Source organism: Urocampus carinirostris, chromosome 1 (genome assembly GCF_059441175.1).
Source record: "Urocampus carinirostris isolate Australia breed hairy pipefish chromosome 1, RoL_Ucar_1.0, whole genome shotgun sequence".
NCBI lineage: Eukaryota > Metazoa > Chordata > Actinopteri > Syngnathiformes > Syngnathidae > Urocampus > Urocampus carinirostris.
In genome coordinates, this window is record NC_142349.1 from 41,859,494 (window position 1) to 41,880,390 (window position 20,897).

At 40.0% G+C, this 20,897-nt stretch overlaps 1 protein-coding gene across 5 annotated transcripts in view; it reads left to right on the forward strand.

Annotated features, from left to right (window-relative positions):
- Positions 1 to 20,897, forward strand: part of shank1 (SH3 and multiple ankyrin repeat domains 1) — a 112,781-nt gene that overhangs the window by 15,665 nt on the left and 76,219 nt on the right. For 4 of the 5 annotated variants that reach the window (XM_088339672.1, XM_088339690.1, XM_088339681.1 and 1 more), the window contains exon 2: positions 15,122 to 15,614. In XM_088339672.1, coding sequence (XP_088195798.1) covers positions 15,174 to 15,614 — 441 coding nt within the window. In that variant the 5' untranslated portion in view covers positions 15,122 to 15,173. Of the gene's footprint in view, positions 1 to 15,121; positions 15,615 to 20,897 lie in introns of those variants that run through there. The other variant, XM_088339706.1, reaches the window with a different exon arrangement.

The window sequence follows — 20,897 nt, forward strand, 5'->3', positions numbered from 1 at the left end:
TTTCATCTGGAGGGATGAAAGCATGACCAACTTGGGTGCCGAGGTGCTTAACTTGTTTGGGTGTTTGGGCATTTGGGTTGGCCATGGTCAAAAAAAAAATTTCAGGCTACATGGTATTGTCCCAGCTGTTTCCCAGCTAAGTTGGTCATGCTACAGTGTAGCAGCTACACTCAACTTGGATGTGATTCAAATAAAGACAAAAAACAAATTCAGCCCAGAATAAGAACCTACTTTTTCTGCGCGCTCCAAATTAAATTAATCAATGTCAATAGCACTTGAAGTGTTATTTCAGTTGGGGACAAAACTTGAGAGTGTTTCCTTTCCAAAGAGACCAAAACCGTCCAGAATCTCCAAACAGGTCATCAACATGATTGAATTTAATTTGGGTACATCTTGGATCGAGATTTTAGGTGATTTTTACAGGATTCTTAAGGGGTTAAATTTAAGCAAACGGTGTTCTCTTCTGGAGACGGTTGTTGTCTATAAATCCTTGAAAAAAAACTGTAGTGTTTTGCGATTACACAATCCCACTACTATCATACTGTATGTAGTTCCCCAGCTGTAGTTTACTCACCCCTGCTCTATCCCCTTTTGCACAGCCATCACCGTCCCAATGGTTTGTCATCACAAGTGAAATCGGCACTCGTTGCCTTGCCAGTGTGTGCAGAAGGCAGCACATGATGAAGTCACTCTCGTTTTATTGGGGTTAATTTGGCTACTGAGCAGCAAAACCAGTGCTGTTAGGGGCGCCGCGAGGGTCGTATACCATCACTGCAGCATCATCAAATTGAGAATTCTATATTTAGCGACTGCGGACGGCCCAATGTGCGTGGTGGTGTCTGTATGATTGTGCCACGTAGCTTCTTTTGGCTCATTCAAGCCCTAAAACACGCACGCTGGTTTTGACGCCATTATTCTGAGGATAGAGGAATTAGCTGCTGTGTAGGGTGGAGTATCTCTCAGTCACTGCAGTGCTTCATCTTTGCTGCGGCGTTTGTGTGTGCGTACTCTGTATGTGTGTCAAACGCTACAGAAAGCTGGCAAGGATCAAAGAAAATCTCCGTATGGATTATTTCTTTTTTTCTCGCAAGGCTTTAAATACATCAACGAACCAAATGGAAAGCCACATTTGTGTAGTGGGCTTGTATAAAAAAATGTTAGTTCAAAATGGGGGTATGGACCTACAAATTTGACAGGGTACAAAGCTAGATTTGAAATAAAAAAAAAACAACGACTCACAACGGAGGGAAGGTTATTGAAATTCAAACACTTTTTGTCGCACCATTTAATGCATTCACAACATCTGCCTCTGTCAGCCCTCTAGGTTTTAACATCAATTTTAACAGTGCAATCGGTTTCACAGTTGAATTCTGTTTTTGTGGCTTTTTTAATTTGATAAATGTCTCTGTGAGAAGTACCATTATGGCAGGTCAAACATATGGTTCCTACGGGTGCTTGGAATCCTTTAATTTTAATGTTGTGTTTTTAAGGATTGAAAAAGGGTTGAACTTGGGTAGAATTGCTTGTAAATTCTTGCAATTAAAATTTTACAACAAGTCTGCTTGAAAATGACGGTGAAACTGCTCTCTAGTGGCTTCACTTTTCCATTGTATTTGTTTTTCCCTACTGATTAATGGCAGTTGGCCTTAGTTTGTTTGGCGTTGTCCTATAAAGCCTCATTGCCCCTCTACGGGTCACGCAGAAGAGGACAGGTGCATGCTACACCTAAACAGGGCACTATGAAATGTGTAGGAGTGGACAGAGATTATGTATCATTTATGGACATCTGAAATGGACAATGCAAAAAATTAAGGTAGCATTTCCCAGTAGTAAATAGTATTGGGAAGAACTTCCTGCTACTGAAAATGTAAGCTCTAGATTGTTGTCATTTTTACCCAACACCTTTATGGGGGGAGAACAAATATATTCACAATGTATTTATAAATGCACACGAAAGATTAAAATCACATCTGTAAATCAAATATACTGTATACAGACGCTGCCCTATTCACAAACGATTGTTCGTTATTAGAATTTGTTCGTAAGTTGCTTCAGTGCAATATTTTGTATGTTTAAGGTATATATGAGTAACCTTTAATGTTTTGGACTAAAAAATACATATTTCATAAAATAATATGCTCTAGAAAGATAAATAAAGTTGAGTTTAACTTACTTTTGGAAGATGCTCTTCAAGAGGTCCTCCTCCATTGTAAAAAGTGGCAGAAAAAAGCGTTCCGACCATTTTCTCAACTGCATCAAGCTTTCCTATCCCACTTTCATTTCAAAAGAAACGGCTCGCCTCTTCTACACAGCTCAGTGGCCTTGCGGGAGGCGCCCACCCCGAGACTGGGAGGTTGCAGGTTCGAGCCATAGTGGATGGATGCGCAAGATATTAAACGATAAAAAAGTCAAAGTTCTTAGCGCGCTGGAGATACAGTATAGTATGTTTACACACAGATGCTGGGTGACCCCTCACAGCGCCTCATGCCGGTAGCGGTGGAAAGAAGCACTACAGTAATGTCCTGTACTCGAGAAAAGGTTCACAAAATAAAAAGTCTAACTTGCAGCAATGTGCGGATGTTTTTCGACATGCTAAAAAAAATGTTCATATCATCCGTTTCACGTAAGTCGTATGGTCGTAAGTAGGGGAGCGTCTGTATTTTTGGCTCTACTAAATAAATGGTTCACACCAGATTTTTTTTAAATTGTACTGAGAGGAATGGAAAACTGGCTTTGAAAGTCCTTGGAAAGTGCTTGAATTCGGCCATGAAAAGGTGTACCAACCCTGTAGGATACTAAGTGTTTGTTAAACACTTAAAGAAAAAACTTTTAACACTACCTCAGTTAACATATTTTCTGTATCTACAGAGTGTTAAATTAACACTGGTTTACTGTGTACCACTTTCTCTACATGTTCTCCTTTTCAGTAATTATTTTTAAGCATCTATCGCCTTACCCCCTTCGCTTGACATGTTCGGATAGAGTTGATCATAGGACCTTTTAAGACATTTTTCCCAATTCAATAATTTTGCATTGGAAAAACCGCCCACGCAACTAATGTTTGGAGGGTCCTATTAGATAGAAAATCTGCTTAATGGGATGTATTGATCTTCTCTCCTCCCGGCATTCACTGATTCAACACTTCGAGGAGTTATTTTCATTATTTTCTTTCTTCTTCCTCCTCCTCGTCCTCCAGAGCGCTTGTCATGCGTTTGTCTTCCTGCGCCAGCAACAGTGGGCACCTGGGGGTGTTTGTTTATTTATGTATTGAGAACTTTATGATGATGATGACGAAACCAAAGGAAGGGGTAGGCCTTCTTCCTGCAGTGATAATTTGCACTCCTAGTGTTGTTATTGCTCATGGGTTTATTAGTGAAACTTGTTGTGGACATTACTAGTAAATGTATGATTGAGAGGTGCTACAACAAACACAATACGAATGGTAAACTTTAACTTTTTTCATTATTATTTATTCCAAGTACTGTATCCACCTGCACTGGGTACCTTTGTGGGCTTTCGCCTCTACGTGAAATATTAGAGAAGTTTTGGTAAGAATGAAAAATCTGTTTAACTGCAGGAACATTTCAGTGGTTTGCAATACATACTGTAGTTACGATTACGTGATCTACATCCTTATGTGATGGTTATATGTATCTTTTCCTTCTTACCTTGTTGCTTATTATTGTGATTAAGCTTTAAAATAATGGCTAGCAAAGATCTGGTTGGATACAGGCTGTAATTTTACAAATTTTCCAGGCAATATTACGAAGACAAGTGTTTGCTGATCGACAAAAAGGACCCAGTTGTTCTGGAGAAAAGCGTCTGGAGTAGAGACATAAAGTTAGAGGCTGGTGTGAGATACCCCGACATTGTGAACTTCAACCAGTTTATGGCTGGGTTTGAGAGGTCTTTGTGTGCAGAATCAACAGCCTTTGTTGACATACTGCTAAAGTTAGTTCTGAATATACCTAAGGCTAAATAAAAAAATACGTTTTTCAGGGTTTTTTTGCTTCTTAGAAAAAACATATTGTTCTAAGAAGTGTACAGATAGTTGGCAGCTAGCCTCAGGAAGAGACACATTGCTGTTAAGTTGCTGTTATAGCTGGCACTTGGGAAGTAGAACAAATGTCTGGCCTGACAAGTTACGTCAAGTAACCTGTTTACCCAAAAGACAGTCAACAAGGAATACAAACAAGGTTCCCTATTATTCATTCCCCAATTTTTTTAGGGAGAACCATACCATATATTTTAAGACCAAATTCTGCAAAACCGCCAAACCAGCTCTCTAGACAAAATCTATTTTTTCAAAACATTTTATTTCACTGAGTGACAGTATATAGTTTTATAAAACGTATGCAAGAAGAATAATGTCAGCGCCTATGTCCCATTTTAACAAAAGCTATATACCACTTTAAACTTGTCTCGCTCCCGCAGTTACTTAAGATCGTTAAGGCTCATTTTGACCTTAATTTTTTTCCACAAATAGTGGTTTCAAAACAAGGTGAAGCAGAGAGAAGTGAGTATGTGCGCTCGGTGTTACAGTTTGTTCTGTGAGTTTTCATCATAAAGGGTCTCAACACTGAACAAACATTGTTTAATGAGCTCCCATATAAAGGATTCCTTACCAACGTACTGCCAAAAAGGGGTCTGTTGGTGTGACACCTTCACTGTAAACTGAAGTTGGGATTGTGCCCTTCATATACTAGACCGAACCACCCTTGTAACTGGCTCTATGTCGGTCATGGATGCACCAGATTCTAATTGGAATGCCATAGAAGAAATGCAACACTAGAGTTTTATCTCGGAGCCATATGTTCTCATGAAAAGAGCCCTATCGGACTCATGAGCCATTGGTTCCCAACCCCTGTTGTAGTAGAACAAACTGGATTCTATGACAGAGAAAGAAAAATGCAACCAAATTCCTCATTGTCCTCCTTTTTGTCTGCGTCAGGCGTTAATATTTCACAGCGCGGCGTATGTTCAAGCAGCCTCACGGCCAGCAGATACACCCGTCACTGTTCACTTATGGATGAGCTCGGCCCACACCAAGCATACCCGCAGGCCGACCATCGGGTGCCGGTGGTGAGTTTGCGCACCAGCGGCCGAAGCGCGCCCAACCCTGCCTGAGTCCCGCAGAGGCAGAGCTAATTAATTACTAGACCATTTGCAAGCGATTGTACAGTAGCTCTCTGTAGACTGGGGTGACGTCATTGCTTCCTTTGGGGATTGGGACACTTTCATCTGTGGATTCGAGGGCAGGAGTAACAAGCTGTGGGGTGTGTGTGGTAAAACCAAGCAAGAAGTCGATGTTTTATAATTACTAGATGTTATTTTTTATTTATTGTCTTTGGGGTTCCAAAGGTCCATGTTTTGTGATTCACTTTTTTTGTAATTGCGCCGGGCTTAAGTGCATTTTTTTTCTATATTTCCAGAAAACGTCCTTTTACCATCTCTTTGAAGCCTTTAAATACATCTTTAAAAACCTTAAATTGGGTCATGTACCGTAAAGGATATGGTATGGGCTTAATGTTGGTTCACACAGTCTCTCGTTTGTCAGCTGGGTCCGGGAACTCACAACAAACAGTTGGCGTCATCCCCAACCAAACTACAAGATGATGCACATGATTGAATGTAAATGTAAATAATCTAAATTTATAAAGCACTTTTCATGTCAAAGCGCTTTATGATGTGCTTCACGCTTACCCATTTACACTCTCATACCAATAGCAGCCTCAGTCATGAAAGGCAACTACCTGCTCATTCAGTGTCTTGCCCAAGGACTCTTTGACATATAACACAGAGGAACCGGGAATCGGACCCAAGACCTCTTGAGCTGAAGACCAGCGCTTTACCTCCAGAGCTACTGCCGCCCTGGAGTGAAGAGCTGGGTGGAGGCTCTCGCTTGTTCTAGTTGTGCCATTGTTCGGTTGTATCATGTCCGATCAATTTTATGGATTTACTTGTTAAAAATGTCTATTTGCCTCAGATCTTATAGAATGCATTGTTGCAAAAAAGGAAGAAGGAATGAAAAAAAAAATTCAGATCAGACAATAATCTCACATCATATGCTCACTTTCTTTGCATTGGCTCCCAGCATGCTCTACATTCTGACCTGTGGCCAGACTCAAGGGGGGGGGGGGGTGTTTAAGGGTTATCGATCTATCTTCGTTATTCATTATCCATTATCCGTTATCGGTCAGTTCATAATACGCTACAAAGCCTAGGAGCCGGGACACTTACTCTCAGCCAAAAGGCCAAGCTAAGGTCCTAGCCTAAAGCTTTGCTGCGATCATTGCGAATGCACCGTTCCCGGAGGTACTGCAATGATTTCAAGTGAACAAGTATCATTACCCACAATAAACAGAGCTCAAGCCTTCAGTTGGGGGGAACAACCCCCCTAAGACCCTCTCATACCGATGGTTTTGTCTGCATTTGACTTTTCTAAACAAAGGTAATGATTGGGAAGGTGTACCTAAATGCAGAGAAGCCACAATGCTGGCAGGTGTGCGAAAGAAAGTATGGTATTTATTCACAAAAAAACAAGAACGAACAAAAACAAACCAGTTCCTAAAACAACTAGAAAAGTATCCAAACCGTAAACAAAAACTAAACCTGATATGGTAACAGAAGGCAGGATGAAAGTGACATAGATATGGCATCCAGGATGACAATGAGAATGATCCGACCACCAAATAACCCTGCAGGCAGCTTCTGAATCACTGTCCCGGCGGCTAGGAGAAAGTCCCCCGGCTGCCTCTGTATCTTGTCTTGGCGGGGATAGGAGAGTCCCTCGGCCACTTCGGGTCTCTGTCCTAGCGGCGATAAAGTTCCTGTCCCAGCGTCAAAAAGGTCACTCGGTCGCTTCTGGCCCCTTTTCCCGCGGGAAAGGACAAGGACCTTCAGCCATCCCCGATTTTGTCTTTCCTGTTTTGGGGTCCACCTATGTGAACATGACAACAAATCCAGTAACGTGGCATCCGTATAGATTTGGCAATTTGGCAGATTGTGGCGCGAGCTCAAGTCGAATGCCATCAATTGCATCATCTCTGCTCCTTTTGCTGCTCATAAGCAGAACTGAGGGTCCACCATTGCCCTTCCCGCTCGCACTAGCTTTAGCTAAGTTAGACTTTGATTCCTTCCTGATTTCAAATGCCTTGTACTCAGCGGTGTGGTGGTCCTCTTAATGGCTTAATTGTTTTGCTTAATATTTTTTTTTTTAGGGAGAGCCATAACATATATTTTATGACCAAATTCTGCAAAACCGCCAAATCAGCTCTCTAGACAAAATCTATTTTTTCAAAACATTTGATTTCACTGAGAGACAGCATATAATTTTATAAAATGTATGCAATAAGAATAATGTCAGAGCCTGTGTCCCATTTTAACAAAAGCTCATTTTGACCCTAATTTTTTCCACATAAAGTGGTTTCAAAACAAGGCGATTTTGGCTTTCCTGTGTTTGGGTCCACCTATGTGAACATGACAACAAATCCAGTATCGTGGCATCCGAAAAGTTTTTACAATTTGGCAGATTGTAGCGCGAGCTCAAGTCGAATGCCATCAATTGCATCATCTCTGCTCCTTTTGCCCTTCCCGCTCGCACTAGCTTTAGCTAAGTTAGCTCTTGATTCCTTCCTCGTTTCAAATGTCTTGTACTAAGCTGTGTGGTGGTCCTCTTAATGGCTTAATTGTTTTGCTTAATGTCTTGTGTGGAGTGACGGGGTCCTAGCCTACACTGCCACCTTGGGTTAGTTGACGGGGAAAACCTTTATTCTAGGAGTCTGTCTGGTGTCTTTTATATACTAAATTCTGCAAAATGAATTCCACAATAATGACAAGGTGCATCTGACAGTTTCAAATAATGAAAGCCATACATTTTAAAAAGTCTTCTCAGGCATCTTTGTGTACTTTGAGACCCACGCTCGCCTCTGATGAATTTGGTGCGGTGGGATTCGAGGTGACTCCGATGAGACGTTGAGTTTTTGTAGGTTTATAATCAGGATGATTCAGATGAGTCAAGGTCCGTAGAGAGGAGCTTGCGGGACACCATGCGGCACTGATGGAGGCCTACGCTCATGATTTCTAATTTAATGGAATGTACAGAAACAGTACCCTGTGACTGGCTGGCAATCAGTTCTGGGTGTCCCCTGCCCGAAGTCGGTTGGAATGGGTTCCAGCACCCCTGCGACCTTGCTGAGGGTAAGCGGCGCAGGAAATCGATGGATGGATGAAGGGAAACATTGTAGTTAGCAGCATGAGCGCTATACGACTCTACGTCAAAATAGTTATGCAAACTTGTAAAATGAACATGGGCAAAATATTGATCAAGACCTTTTAAAAACAATAAGGGAAAATACAGAACACCCAAAAAAAATCACAAAATTTAAATAAGGGAGACACTTATACTTACAAAAAAACCTACTGTATTCTCCACAGCAGATTATAAGGCCATATAACTATATAACCCCCCTTAGCCAGTAGAAAAAAATAATTTGTCCATAAATTGTTTCTGTGCTGTCCTCATTCCAAAGTATCCTCTTTTTCGCCAGATGGACAGCTAGTGAACAATGTCCTGAATACCCAGATTTTCTTTAGTTGCTGTTTTTTCAGACTATGGCCTTAACCATTAATCTTGAACGGTCACTGTCAACCTAAAAACATAACAAAAAAAAAGGAGGAAAAAGTCCTGTCAGCTTGCAAACTATACACAAACATTCGTTACAATAAACCAAAAAATCTTTACGCAAGTAATCACTTAGGATTATGAACACTGCCCAAAAGATCACTGGCTGCCCTCTGCCCAGCCTCGAGGACATTGCCTGCTCTCGCTAAACATAACCTAATAAACCTTTACAACCCATCAACCGCCTTTTCGAACTGTTACCATCAAGCTGACAGTTTAGAGCACACAAAGCCTGAATGAACAGAGCGATAGCTCTTCCCAAAGGAATCAGCATATTAAATTACAGATTTTGAACACAGTTTTAAGTGCAATATCCTGGTTTGAAGTGCTGTACGGTTTTAAGTGCAACCCTAGTTCAAAGAAGAATAGTATAGTTTTTATTTTAGATGTTAATTCTTTATATTGAAGGTGAATATGTCTACTGTATACACTGCCAACTGGAGTGCAACTCTAATTTTGTCATAGCAACACAATAATAAAAATGATTCTGATTCAAAATACGTTTCATACTTTTAGACAGTTATGGTCCAAAGCTACAACAAAAGTGGATTTGCAATGAGAATAGTAAGCGCACGAGGACACTCGAAGACCATGTTTCTCAAAGGCAGAACAGTTACCATATGCAATATCATTTAATTGTAACCGTGCATTTCCAATTTATTCTGCCATATTTTCCGGCACATGTTTAAATTTCGGGCCAATTTGAGGTTTTTAGGTCCACCATAAGACTGAAAAATACGGAAATTGTTTAATTTAATTCGTTCAATCAAGTGTTTGATTTTGAAGTTTTTGAAATCTACGGTCGCCACATTAGAGGAATGTCCCTATGTAGGATGATTTCTCTATCCCAGGGGTCCCACACGAACAATTACGTGATGTCCTACGACTTACATAACCTCTCAGGTGACCCGGTTTGTATGGCCTGGAAAATATATGTGTATACACTCATGCGCCACACACCCAATCACAAAACTGGCCTTTTTTGTTTTGTTTTTTTGTGTGCCAACACTTGTGCGACAATGTCAAACAAACAGCCAGGCAAATTGGCTGCTCTACTTTTCCATGGCGGTAAAGTGGGCCAATGTGTTCTGCTGAAGTTTCCCATTCAAATGTCCTGGGGACTGAGGCAAGGAGAAGCTCTATCTATACAAGTGTCCTAGATAGACAGCAGGGCAGAGCAAAGCTTGATGATGCGTTTGTGTGGAACGGGAATAAAAAGAGGCTAAATGTCACATTTTGTCCTTGGGTGCTTTGATGTTTTTTCTGCGCGAGCTGATTGATTTCCCTGATTGATGGCAGCGACTCTTCTTGCTAATCTGAGCTAATGCTGCTTTCTAGAAGGTGAGCAATCAAAATAACCCCACTTGAATTATCCCTGTTCTGACCTTGGAGTTTGAAGAGAAAGATGTAAACAAACTGAAATGTAACATTCCTAGGACAAGGAAACAAATTCATTCATTTGGTTGATTCACCATTTAAAAAACCTATCTGTCTATCTATCTACCCTGGTCATATCCCTCGAGAGGGGTGACCGACAGCAAGACAAACACATACACAAAAACAAAGAAAAGAAAAAAGGAAAAAGTAGCAAAAAGCACGAAAAATATGACCATGGCCAACTCAAACACCCAAACAAGTTAAGCACCTCAGTACCCAGGTTGGTCATGCTTTTGCCCCTCCAGATGAAACGGGACACAAGAAAGTGGCCATGTCACTCGGGCCAGCGTGACACAAAACACTCTTCTGTTCAACAGCAGGGCCCGACAGCTTTCACTGGTTTACCCCTGCCGCATCATAGAAGTGCCCTGCCCATCCTTTAGAATGTGTCCAAACATCCCACTATCCTTTCACAACACCTCTCCACTCATTACTATCACCAAAAAGAGTTTTAGGGTCACTTTAAAAACCTAAATGGTGAAATTGAGGGAAGGAATTTATGAGTTTAATTTGAATCACTTGACACTGGAGATGACTACAAAGAGTATTTCCAAGAGTAGGCAAAATGCTAGGTGAGGCTTTTAACTGGACAAATAAACTTTTTACAATGAATTCTAATTATTAAATTGTAGTTAGGCAGAATGTATTAATCGCTTTATTTTGCACATAAGTAATACATGCTAAAATGTAATGGAATTGGTTATTGTATTGAAACCTTTTGCGCATGATGATTATTTGTAATTAAAAATGTTTAAATGCATTTTTTTTAGGTTAGATTTATTTTATGGTTTAAAATCGATTAGAATAGTAATTACCTGGAATCACTGATCAAATTGAAATTTTAGTTTTTAGGCAAATGGCTCAGTCCTGATTTCCATTCTCTGGTTAATACAATGATTCCAAATCACTTTGTATAATGTTAACTTTTGTCAAAAAACTGAATAAGGTAGAACAATTTTGATATAAAAATCTGGTTTGGGTCTAGTACACCTCCTTCCATTAGAGGGCGCCAACCAGGCTTGCAACTGGGCACAGGTGTGTCCAATCGCCACACACCTGTTCCCAATTATCCCGAACCCTTACACTGACATTTTGGACAGTACTTATGGTTGGGTTATATTTATTTCTACTGTCATGGCTGCATCAGGTTTGGTATTTGTTTCTGGTTTAGGCAGTTTGTTAGTTGCTTTATTCCCACTTGTTCAATTTGGTTATTTCCATTTCCGCTGCCAAGTTTGTTTTCTTTTGTTTAAGGTGTCTTGTTTGGACATTTTGTTAGTGATTAACTGCCCACTGTTCAGTTTGTTACTTTGTTACTTGCTTTTTCTATTTACGGTTTCTGTCTTTGTCCCTGGTTTGGACTTTGAAACCTTTGATTTTGATTGGACATGTCATTTGTTTTGTGCCCCCTTGTTTGTTGGTCACTTTGTTCCTGTTTTGTTAATAAACACCACCCTTATTTTGAGCACACTGCCTCAGTTCCTGCATACCCCCATATAAATCCACCCCTTGAACATGTAACACATCGGTTTGAAATCTTGTAAATAGTTTTGAGCTTCATGAGCCGTGTTTTCATGGAGGTCCCATTTTTTTGAGATACCAGATGGATTGCGCTCAGTAAAGTTGGACTCCCCTTTTTGTACAAAGGGACATTCCTATGCTTTTTCATAAAAGTTATTTTCTGATATCAAGCTTTTGCTTCTCAGCTGTCCGATCTAAGTAGAAAATGATAAGGGTTTAATTGGTGCTAATTGGCCAAATGATCTCTAAATTGCTGGGTGTGTTTCACCCTTCAATCAAAGGTGCTTTTTAAGTATTTCTATTTTCGGAATGTCATTGGAAGAGTCTGATTAAACCTTAAGTTGAAACACAATATTTGCTCGGATGAAATACAGTAGCAGAAATAACTTGAGAGCAATAGAATTGAGTGCAAACATTTTATTGTTGTATTTTCATATTGAGAAGGAAAACATAACGGTGAAGTAGTTAAAAATGAGTTGAATCTGATCTAAATGAATCTGTATAATGTATACAGTGTGTGAATGGGTATTTGTGATGCATTGTAAAGTGGTTTAAACAGAGACATAAATCTCCCACCTTGTTCCTCTTGGAACTCACTATTGTCTTTGACAAAGATGTTTTCTTACATTTTCCCTGGCTCTATAACTGAAGGTATAGTGGTGTGAGAATGCTTTTTAAAATTCCACTGAGATGAGTGATCTTGCTAACGATTTGACCTCGCGGTGCAACCGAGTCCCAGGGGAAGGTTGGAAAAAGAAAAGATGGAAGCCGGCCAGATTATCAGGGAGAGATTAGCATGCCTACTTTGATCTTTTGATTGCCTTATTTTATTTCTGGTGGGAAATAGTTGCGAACTTGGAGCTACTTGTTCTAACTCCGTTGTTAGTTTTATTTCATTTTGATTGGTATGATTTAATTTTCATGAGTAAGTCCGAAAATGAGTGCAATTTGATACATTCTGAAACTGCACACCACTATTCTGTTATATTAAAGAATGTGTTCTGCTGGGGTTACAGGATCGACACTCTGTATAGTACCGTTATAAATACAGTGGTACCTCTTTATGCAAGCACCTCGAGTTTTTTGCAACAAAAATCTTACTGGCTATATGAATGAAAATCCTGTTTACGTGTAGTCCCAGAGCCTACCACTTGAGACTGCTTACCGCCAGCATCAGCTCGTCCTGCTTGCGCATGCAAACTAATACAGGTAAAAAAAAAAAGTGCTGTAAGTTTTTTTCATGTTCATTTAAAGTTACAATAATTTTAATTTTAAGTGTACAGTAAGTGCTTACGTTTCATCATCAGTCTCTCAATCTCATTACAAATCAACCTACACGAATTGCTCCCCATATAGATGATTGCAGGTCCTTCTTATTAAGCGATAATAAACCTTATAAACACAACTCGGCACCTATTTACTCACATCTGGACTGACTGTGTAGAATACAGCGACGATATCGGCAATCTACAGTGAGGTTGTCCTCTGTTACCAGTGACCGAGACGAATTGGATGGGAGTTGAAATGGTGTAAAAAAAAATTATACAGCGTACTCAGTTTGAAATGATCAAATAATGTATTTAAAGATAGATAGATAGATAGATACTTTATTCATCCCCGCAGGGAAATTCACAAATACGGGGAAAACAGATTATATTGCCCCCCCGCTTCCTCCCCCTCTGACTGTTTTTACACATGCACGTATGTGAACATGGCTGATAGTGATATCCCAGGAAATGTGCAAGTTTTCGTCCCAGCTATCATACATGTCTTTGAAAGAGGTGATACCATCAGTTAAAAGAGATGAGTACTTACGTTTTTCGTTTTTATTTGGTCTTATTTACCGAAAATTCTGGACTTTAGAGCGCACCTGATTATAAGCCGCACCCACCATATTTTAAGAGAAAAAACGATTTTGCACTTACACAAGCCGCACCTGTATATAAGCCGCATGCGCCCACATTAAAACATGTAAAACAATCACAAAATTAGCCCAAACCCGGCTCCTAGTCCCGCGATTGTAACTGAATATAAAGTACACAGTCCAAAAACCACAGCCAGCAAAATGAGCAGAAAATGATACCGGTAGTTAAGGTTTGATGCAGACCTGCAGAGTCCGGGTACCCGTTGAAACTAATCCAAGGAAAAAAAGTCTATATTTCCAAAGGAAAGGGTGGGAAAAGTATAGATCCACTATTGTCGCGACAACAGGTCTCACTCACCTTTACCCCACTTCCCATCACCCTGTGTTGGCTCCGCCTCTCTTTTTTAATTCGCAAAACACATCAGAATAAGTGTCTCAAATAAATACATTACAAAATATACAGGTGCAAACACATATTATACATCAGTTTCACATATTTACAAAGAAAGACGGTACACCGAGAGAGTTTTCAAAGCTTTAATTATAATATTATAACTTTCATCCCAAACCGTGCCTGTGAAGGGTAGCAAAATGCTACTAGCAACACGCTCGCAACACAGTAAACGGGTCTGTTAAAACAAACATACCGTACTTGCAGAACCCACGGTAAACCGTCCTCATCTTCCTCCTCATAACTGACGTCATCAAAGTTGTCTTCCCCAGTATGGGAAAGAGACTTTGTCATATAGAAGTCGTCCCATGCTCCCTTATTCAAAAACACGCTAGCAACACGCTCGCAAAGTGAAGTTTACGTGCAGTAGCTCTGTTTCCTTCCTTATCGGACTGCTCGTTTGCTTTTAGCTTGAAAGCTATGTCATGTGCCTTTCTTTTTGCAATTTGCATGATGAGGATATGTCTACGCTATTTAATTTGTGCACAAGCTTAGAAGTTGCAGTCTTCCTTGGCGCATATATTGCACCGGTTTAAATCTTACCTTTTGTACTCGAGCGCCGCTGGCGGCTGTTAGAAAAATTACATAAATTGGCCGGATCACTAAATAAGTCACAGGGTTGAAGGTTTGGGAAAAAAGTAGCGGCTTATAATCCGGAATTTACGGTACTCTTTCACAGTTTTAAAGTACGTTTCAGCTGACGGGGCTGTCAGATCTGCCAATGGTAGGATGCCTCTAGAGGGTAGGACGTTCCGGCTGAACACCGGACATCGTGAACAGATTGGTTATTTTGTTAATATCATCTTTTTTTATCTGACTACTGTATTTTAATGTTTCATTACCATTTGGGTGTGTTTTAGTGATAAATAAGATGAGTTTTATAGCTATGTAGGGTTCACTTGAATGATTTTGGAAGGATGGGAGCAGACCAATTTGTTTTTGATTATTTCATATCAGAAAAATTTGCTTGTTATACGAGCAGTTGGAGCTACAAGCACGGTCTTAAAACAAATTAGACCTCTGTAAAGAGGTAACACTGTAGTGTCCAAACTTTTTTGTTTTTGGTGACAATTTTGTCCGCTGCACATTTTGCCCATTACAACAGTGTTTGTACTTTTTTTTTTTTTTGGCATACTCCGTATTGATTTTTTTCATCTTTCATTAGACGTCAGCTCAGGAATGACGGCGTTGCCGTTGGAGCGGCCTTCGTTGTCGCCATGACCATGCCCTTCAGCCCGCTGTCCAGCGACGAGGATCACCGGAGGATGCTGGGAAACAGCAGACACCCGTACCCAGGGGCGGAGGATGAGGAAGAAGAGGAGGAAGAAGAAGAAGAGGAGGAGGATATGGGGGGGCATGAGCAGGACGAGGGCGGAGAAGAAGAGAACGGTGAACTGGAGGACGAGGACGTGGAGAATGTCCGGCGAGGGGGCATCAGGAATGAGGGGACGAGGCAGCCCGTGAAGGGCGCCAGAAGAACCACAAACCTGGGACATAACACCAATCCCTACTCAACCAATCCCCCGCACCATCAGCCGGCCAATCAGCAGCAGCGGAGGCAGAAAGAGCGTACATCCGGCACTGGGCCACCGCCCCCCGAGGACGCCCACATCGCTATGATGGTCTTCCGCATCGGCATTCCGGACATCAAACAAACGGTGAGTGGACTTTTGGAAAATGAAAAACGCCAACGCAGCAGGCACATTGCTTTTTGGCAGCAGGCATACTCACTTGGTGTGACCATGGCAACAATTAAACTTTTTGGGCCAACAAGAAGCACATTTTACAGGGAATTTGAATTCTTGTTAGGGCCCACCTAGCCTAGCTTCAACTCATTTTTGCTTCTATTGTCTTCTTGTCCGATCCTTCTCATATCTACATTAGCACCCACAAGTACTTGTTTGCCTTTCAAGCCAAAGCTTGTGGGATCGATCCTCAGCCTTTTGTCATCGTGTCAAACCCGAAGGCGTCTTATAGTGAAATCTGGCATGGTAAATTTTCATTGTATAGTAACTTTATAATCCAACCGGTGAGAACTACCAGGAAAAGTATGTGTGTGTCTGTATGTGGAGTTAAATTCTGGAACAAATTACAGGAGGAGCTTAAAAAATGTGCAAGTATTCATCTGGTCAAGTCCAGATACAAAAAAACAATATTGGCAAAGTACAGTGAGGAAGAAAATGGCGTCTGAATTAAATAGCAAAAGGTAGATGTAAGCAAATCAACATTGTTATTATTATTATTATTATATTAATATAATGGTAATTATAATTATTATATATAGTGATGCTAATGAAGAAACTTTGTATCCACAGAGCCAATGTGTCAAGAGGTGTTATTTGTTTGTAAATACACAGAAGTGCTAACTATGGGACACAATTATTAATCAAGTCAAAGGGGTTGGATTTAATAAGCATTTGCTTCTCTCTACTCCCTTTCGAACATGTACTATAACATTGTTTGTGTTCTTTTGTGTTTTTTTATGATTTGTTGTTTTGTTTTTGTTTTGTCATGTTCGAAAGTCGCATTAATTCATTCATTCATTATGGGTGAATAAATATATATGGCTGAGGCCAATACTATAGCTTTTTTAGGACCTTATGGTCTAAAATTTCATTGATAAGTTCTGTTCAAGTCAGTCGAACATGTATAAGAACAAACTGAGACACCCGGTTAACCCCAGCAAAGCAATTTGATTGGAGGAGTGATAGGAGTGGGTGGATGTCTGCACAAATAGTGCACTCTTTGAAATACATCCCCATCCTTCCTGCTTGCTGTATTTTGTGACATTTTTACTGAAGGACTCTGTTTGCACCTTCTCTTGAAGACTTCAATTACGACGATATTAAGTAACTGCGAGAAAAAGACATTTTAAGTGCATATTTGTTGATCTGTGACACAGGCTCTGGCATTATTATTCTATAGATTCAATCAACTCATCAAACGTCACACTGTGATATAAAATGTGCTGAAGATTTTTTGTCTAGAGAATTTAATTTTATTTTAAAATATATGGTGTGGCTTTATTTTGCTTTAATGGCTCTGAGTCAGAGGCTCCCGACCGTGGTTCTATTGGCTCATCAAATATTATCATCGTATTTACACCATTTTTGATTGGCAGGCTTGAATAATAAACGTCACAGGCGGTGTAATCCTTCTTTAACATCAAACTTTTTCTTTAATTTAGTCAGGTCATGATTATTTGTATAGCCCTTAATCACAAGCAGTCCCAAAGGGCAGTATGGGCAACAAACTACCATTACGCCATTCCCTGATCAGAAAACTACATGAGAGCAGGGAAAAATTCTAAAACCTCAGCATGAGGAAAATGAAGAAACCAGTCAATATTGCTATATGTTTAGAGGGATTCTGTGTTGTTGACTATACAGTTGTTGCGTATCACAATGCACGTTTGGTTCACAGGTCCCTTAACGGCCCGGATCGTAGGGGCACCACTGAAAACGCAGTTTGGCTGCCTTCTAACCACTCTGTTGTTTTTCAATTTCCTTTTATTAATAAAGGTTTACAGAGAAAGTGAATGTGAAAAGCGTAACATTTTTCAATCAGATCTAATTAATTTTCCAAAGCGGTTGAGCTGAAAAAACTGAAAGAGCAGCCATCTTTTTACAGCACGCTCATTTCTTTTGGGTGCTGAGGGCTTGGATCGCTGAAGCCAGACGTTGAAGGTGACCGTAGATGAAAAAGCTCTGAAGCGGCCTCACGATAGTCGTCACTGAGAGGAGTTTCAAAGCTCTCCGTGTGGAAAAAAACATGCGGAGAGGTGAAGTGGAATGCGTCAAGAGGTCCTGAACGGTGTGCGATACAAGCAGAAAAGCCTTTTTTGAAGAGCGGATTGTCTTCACTCGGGATGGATCCACGGGTTGACGCGTTTCATCACCCAGATTGGGTCAAACTAAAGAGGGAATTGATTCAAATTGAGAGGCAGTGCTAGCTAAACCATTTTTTGGGGGGGTTTGAGGTTGTGTCAACTCACAAGAATATGGTGGAAACATATTTCGGAAATGGCACAGCACTTACTCCTAATGATGACTTTTTGATCCTACTTGCTTGGTGGCCTTGGATTAAGGCGCCTGCGTCTGCCTCGAGAATGGGAGGTTGCTGGTTCCTCACCTTGGCTGAGTCATAAGATAGCATTACATTTTTGTCTGTTGCCTTCCTGCTTGGCACTCGGCATTAAGGGTTGGAATTGGGGGGTTTGGTTACCTAATGACTCTCAACGACCAGTGTTGCAACACATCGGTTGGGTAGAAATATCGTCACATAGTTTTTTTGTACACAGTTGCACGTTTGCTGACCCCTGGGTAATCAAGGATAAAGAAGGAAAAAGAAGAATGAATTTTTAATCCTATCGCCAATGATCTTTGATCAGTCGTTTTATTTATTAGTTTTACCAGTGCTAAATTTGAGTCAGCAAAGCAGCTATCTACTGATTGTTTCCTCCAAGCTTAAAGTATCGTACAATTTTTTTTCATACATTTATCCCTCGCTCTATCGTTGTTTACTTTCTGTGGTGTCAATTCTTTGCAGATTGTTATTGTGCATTGTGTTCTGCAGCAGACAACACTCAACCAATACTATCACAGGGGAAGGTGTTTGTTTGAGTGTGTGTGTGTGTGTGTGTGTGTGTGTGTGTGTGTGTGTGTGTGTGTGTGTGTGTGTGTGTGTGTGTGTTAGATGGGCGTTAATATCTGTGTGGTGTATGCCGCCAGTCAAACAACTGCACAGGCACACAAGTCAAAAGTGTCCATTGAAAACAAACTACTATGCACAGCAACAGCTTGTATTTTTGCGGCTTGTTACTCTGAAAATAAATTCATTGATTCAATTGGAATGTGAAGAAATTCAGAAGATTGCAAAGAAATGCTGATCACCACTGGGTGATCCATGGATTGTTATCGGGACCGGGTAGAGACTGAGGTGACGACGGGAGATGAAGCAAAAGAGGGCCGCTTGTCCAGCGTACCGCTGCGGCTATGTAACAACTTTCACAAGGCAAACCATTCCAAGCCTGTATCACACCAACACCAGATCTATTACCCATGAAACGGACGACCTAGAGCTTCAACTCGTGAGAAACCGTTACATTCATGACTATTGTATTTTATTCATCACGGTGACCTGACTCAACCCGATGATCCCCGATGCTAGCGTGCAGTTAGCCGGCCAGACTCTACATTGGTTTCTTACACTGAAAGGAGAACCTCTCTAAATTTGTTGCACTATTGTATAGTGACAATAAAGACAATTCATTCAGATTTACATTTACTACTTTGTTACAGTTTAATAAATAAAACAATGTTTCTACTTTTCACGAAAAATAAGGAATTTCTAAACCCATAGGTCATTAAATCTGTATGTACCATAACATGATGCTTATATAGGAGGAGCTGATATTGTTTGACATGATGGACCTTTTCTACAGTATGCGCATAAACCTTGGCCCTTATGTTTTGGCTTGTATATAACATTGAAGAAAAAGAGGACTTATTAGCGACTATTTTTGGTTACATTTCCATATTATCAGAGTGTTAGTTTTCCTCCATACTTTCTTTTTTTGCTATCGCTTGCCATGTATTATTGATCCACTGCCTTTTCTTCTATTTAAAAAATAAACCCTACATGAATAATTCAAAATGTGATTTTGTTCATTCGGACAAACCTGAAGGATGGATAACTTGAAGACAAAAAAGATATCCATTTGGAAATAGAACGAGATTTACAGGATAAGTAAAAGGAGATGGTGATGGAGGGAAAATGGAGATGTACAGAGGAGAGGTGAAGAAGGCAGCCACGAGCTGTCGATATTAGAGAAAACGCACATCGAAGATGATGGTAGCGTAAATCTACATGAGGCACATGAAAGCCATCATAAAAGTTTTCATTTTCTTGAATTTGACCTCATTTGGAGTCAATTAAACTTACACTGACATCAACTCTATTAATAACACGAACATTCACACTAGGTGTAGCACACCTATAAAAACGTTAATGCTGCCTTTAGGCTAATTTAGCATCTAGCTAGCTCTTAATTTAGCCCCAGCTTTGTTAGATGTTGCCTGCATGAGTTAAACATTTTCAGGTTCCCCTAGGCCAAGGGGAACCCAAAATGTTGAAAGAGCATTATTGGACCAAAAAAAAAACTTTTGAAAAGGTAAAGTCAATACAATCTCTTATACAGTTTAATTTTCATTTCTGTGCAGTTATTTTTCTCTTATCTCTGGGGTCCATGGCGGATCACACAAATGCTGGATTGTTTAAAAGGTTTTCAAGCAGGAGTTCAAGCCTAAGAGCCACAACTTCCCATCAAAATATACAGGGTTCATTGAAGTTTTAGCCCACTAAATTCCTACTTACCCGTAATTCCAACGTTCATATTTTCTCTACCAAGCAAAATAAAGGTAAAGAAAAACAGAATCCCTGAATAACGGACAACACAACAAAATATAACGTCTAAATATTTACTTTTCAGTATAACGACAAATCAAGTACATATGGAATACCAAAATACAATTTTGGCTTTGTTAAATGGTTGACGGATCTCTTGCTCTTGTATTTTTGGTTAAAAACAAACTCCATGATGACAAGATGCTGTCCTTTGCTTTTGTGTCATATTTAAAGCTTTCTGTCTGTGTAAAAGGATTTTGTGTTTGGTGTATTTTTTGTATCCATAGTCAAATCATTTATGTGTTTATTTTAAATACATTTAAAGTGAAAGACGGTATCCCTGAAAACACATGGAATATGAATTAGAATTTTTAAAGATCTAAGAAAAAAATGTAAAATACAAATCAATTTTAACTTTTTACACTCTGGGCAGATTTAAAGTCAAACAACAACATAGAATCCACGGAAATACAAAACAATAAAATATGAATTAGATATTAACTGTTGAGTGCTATAAATACAAGATGAATGTCATG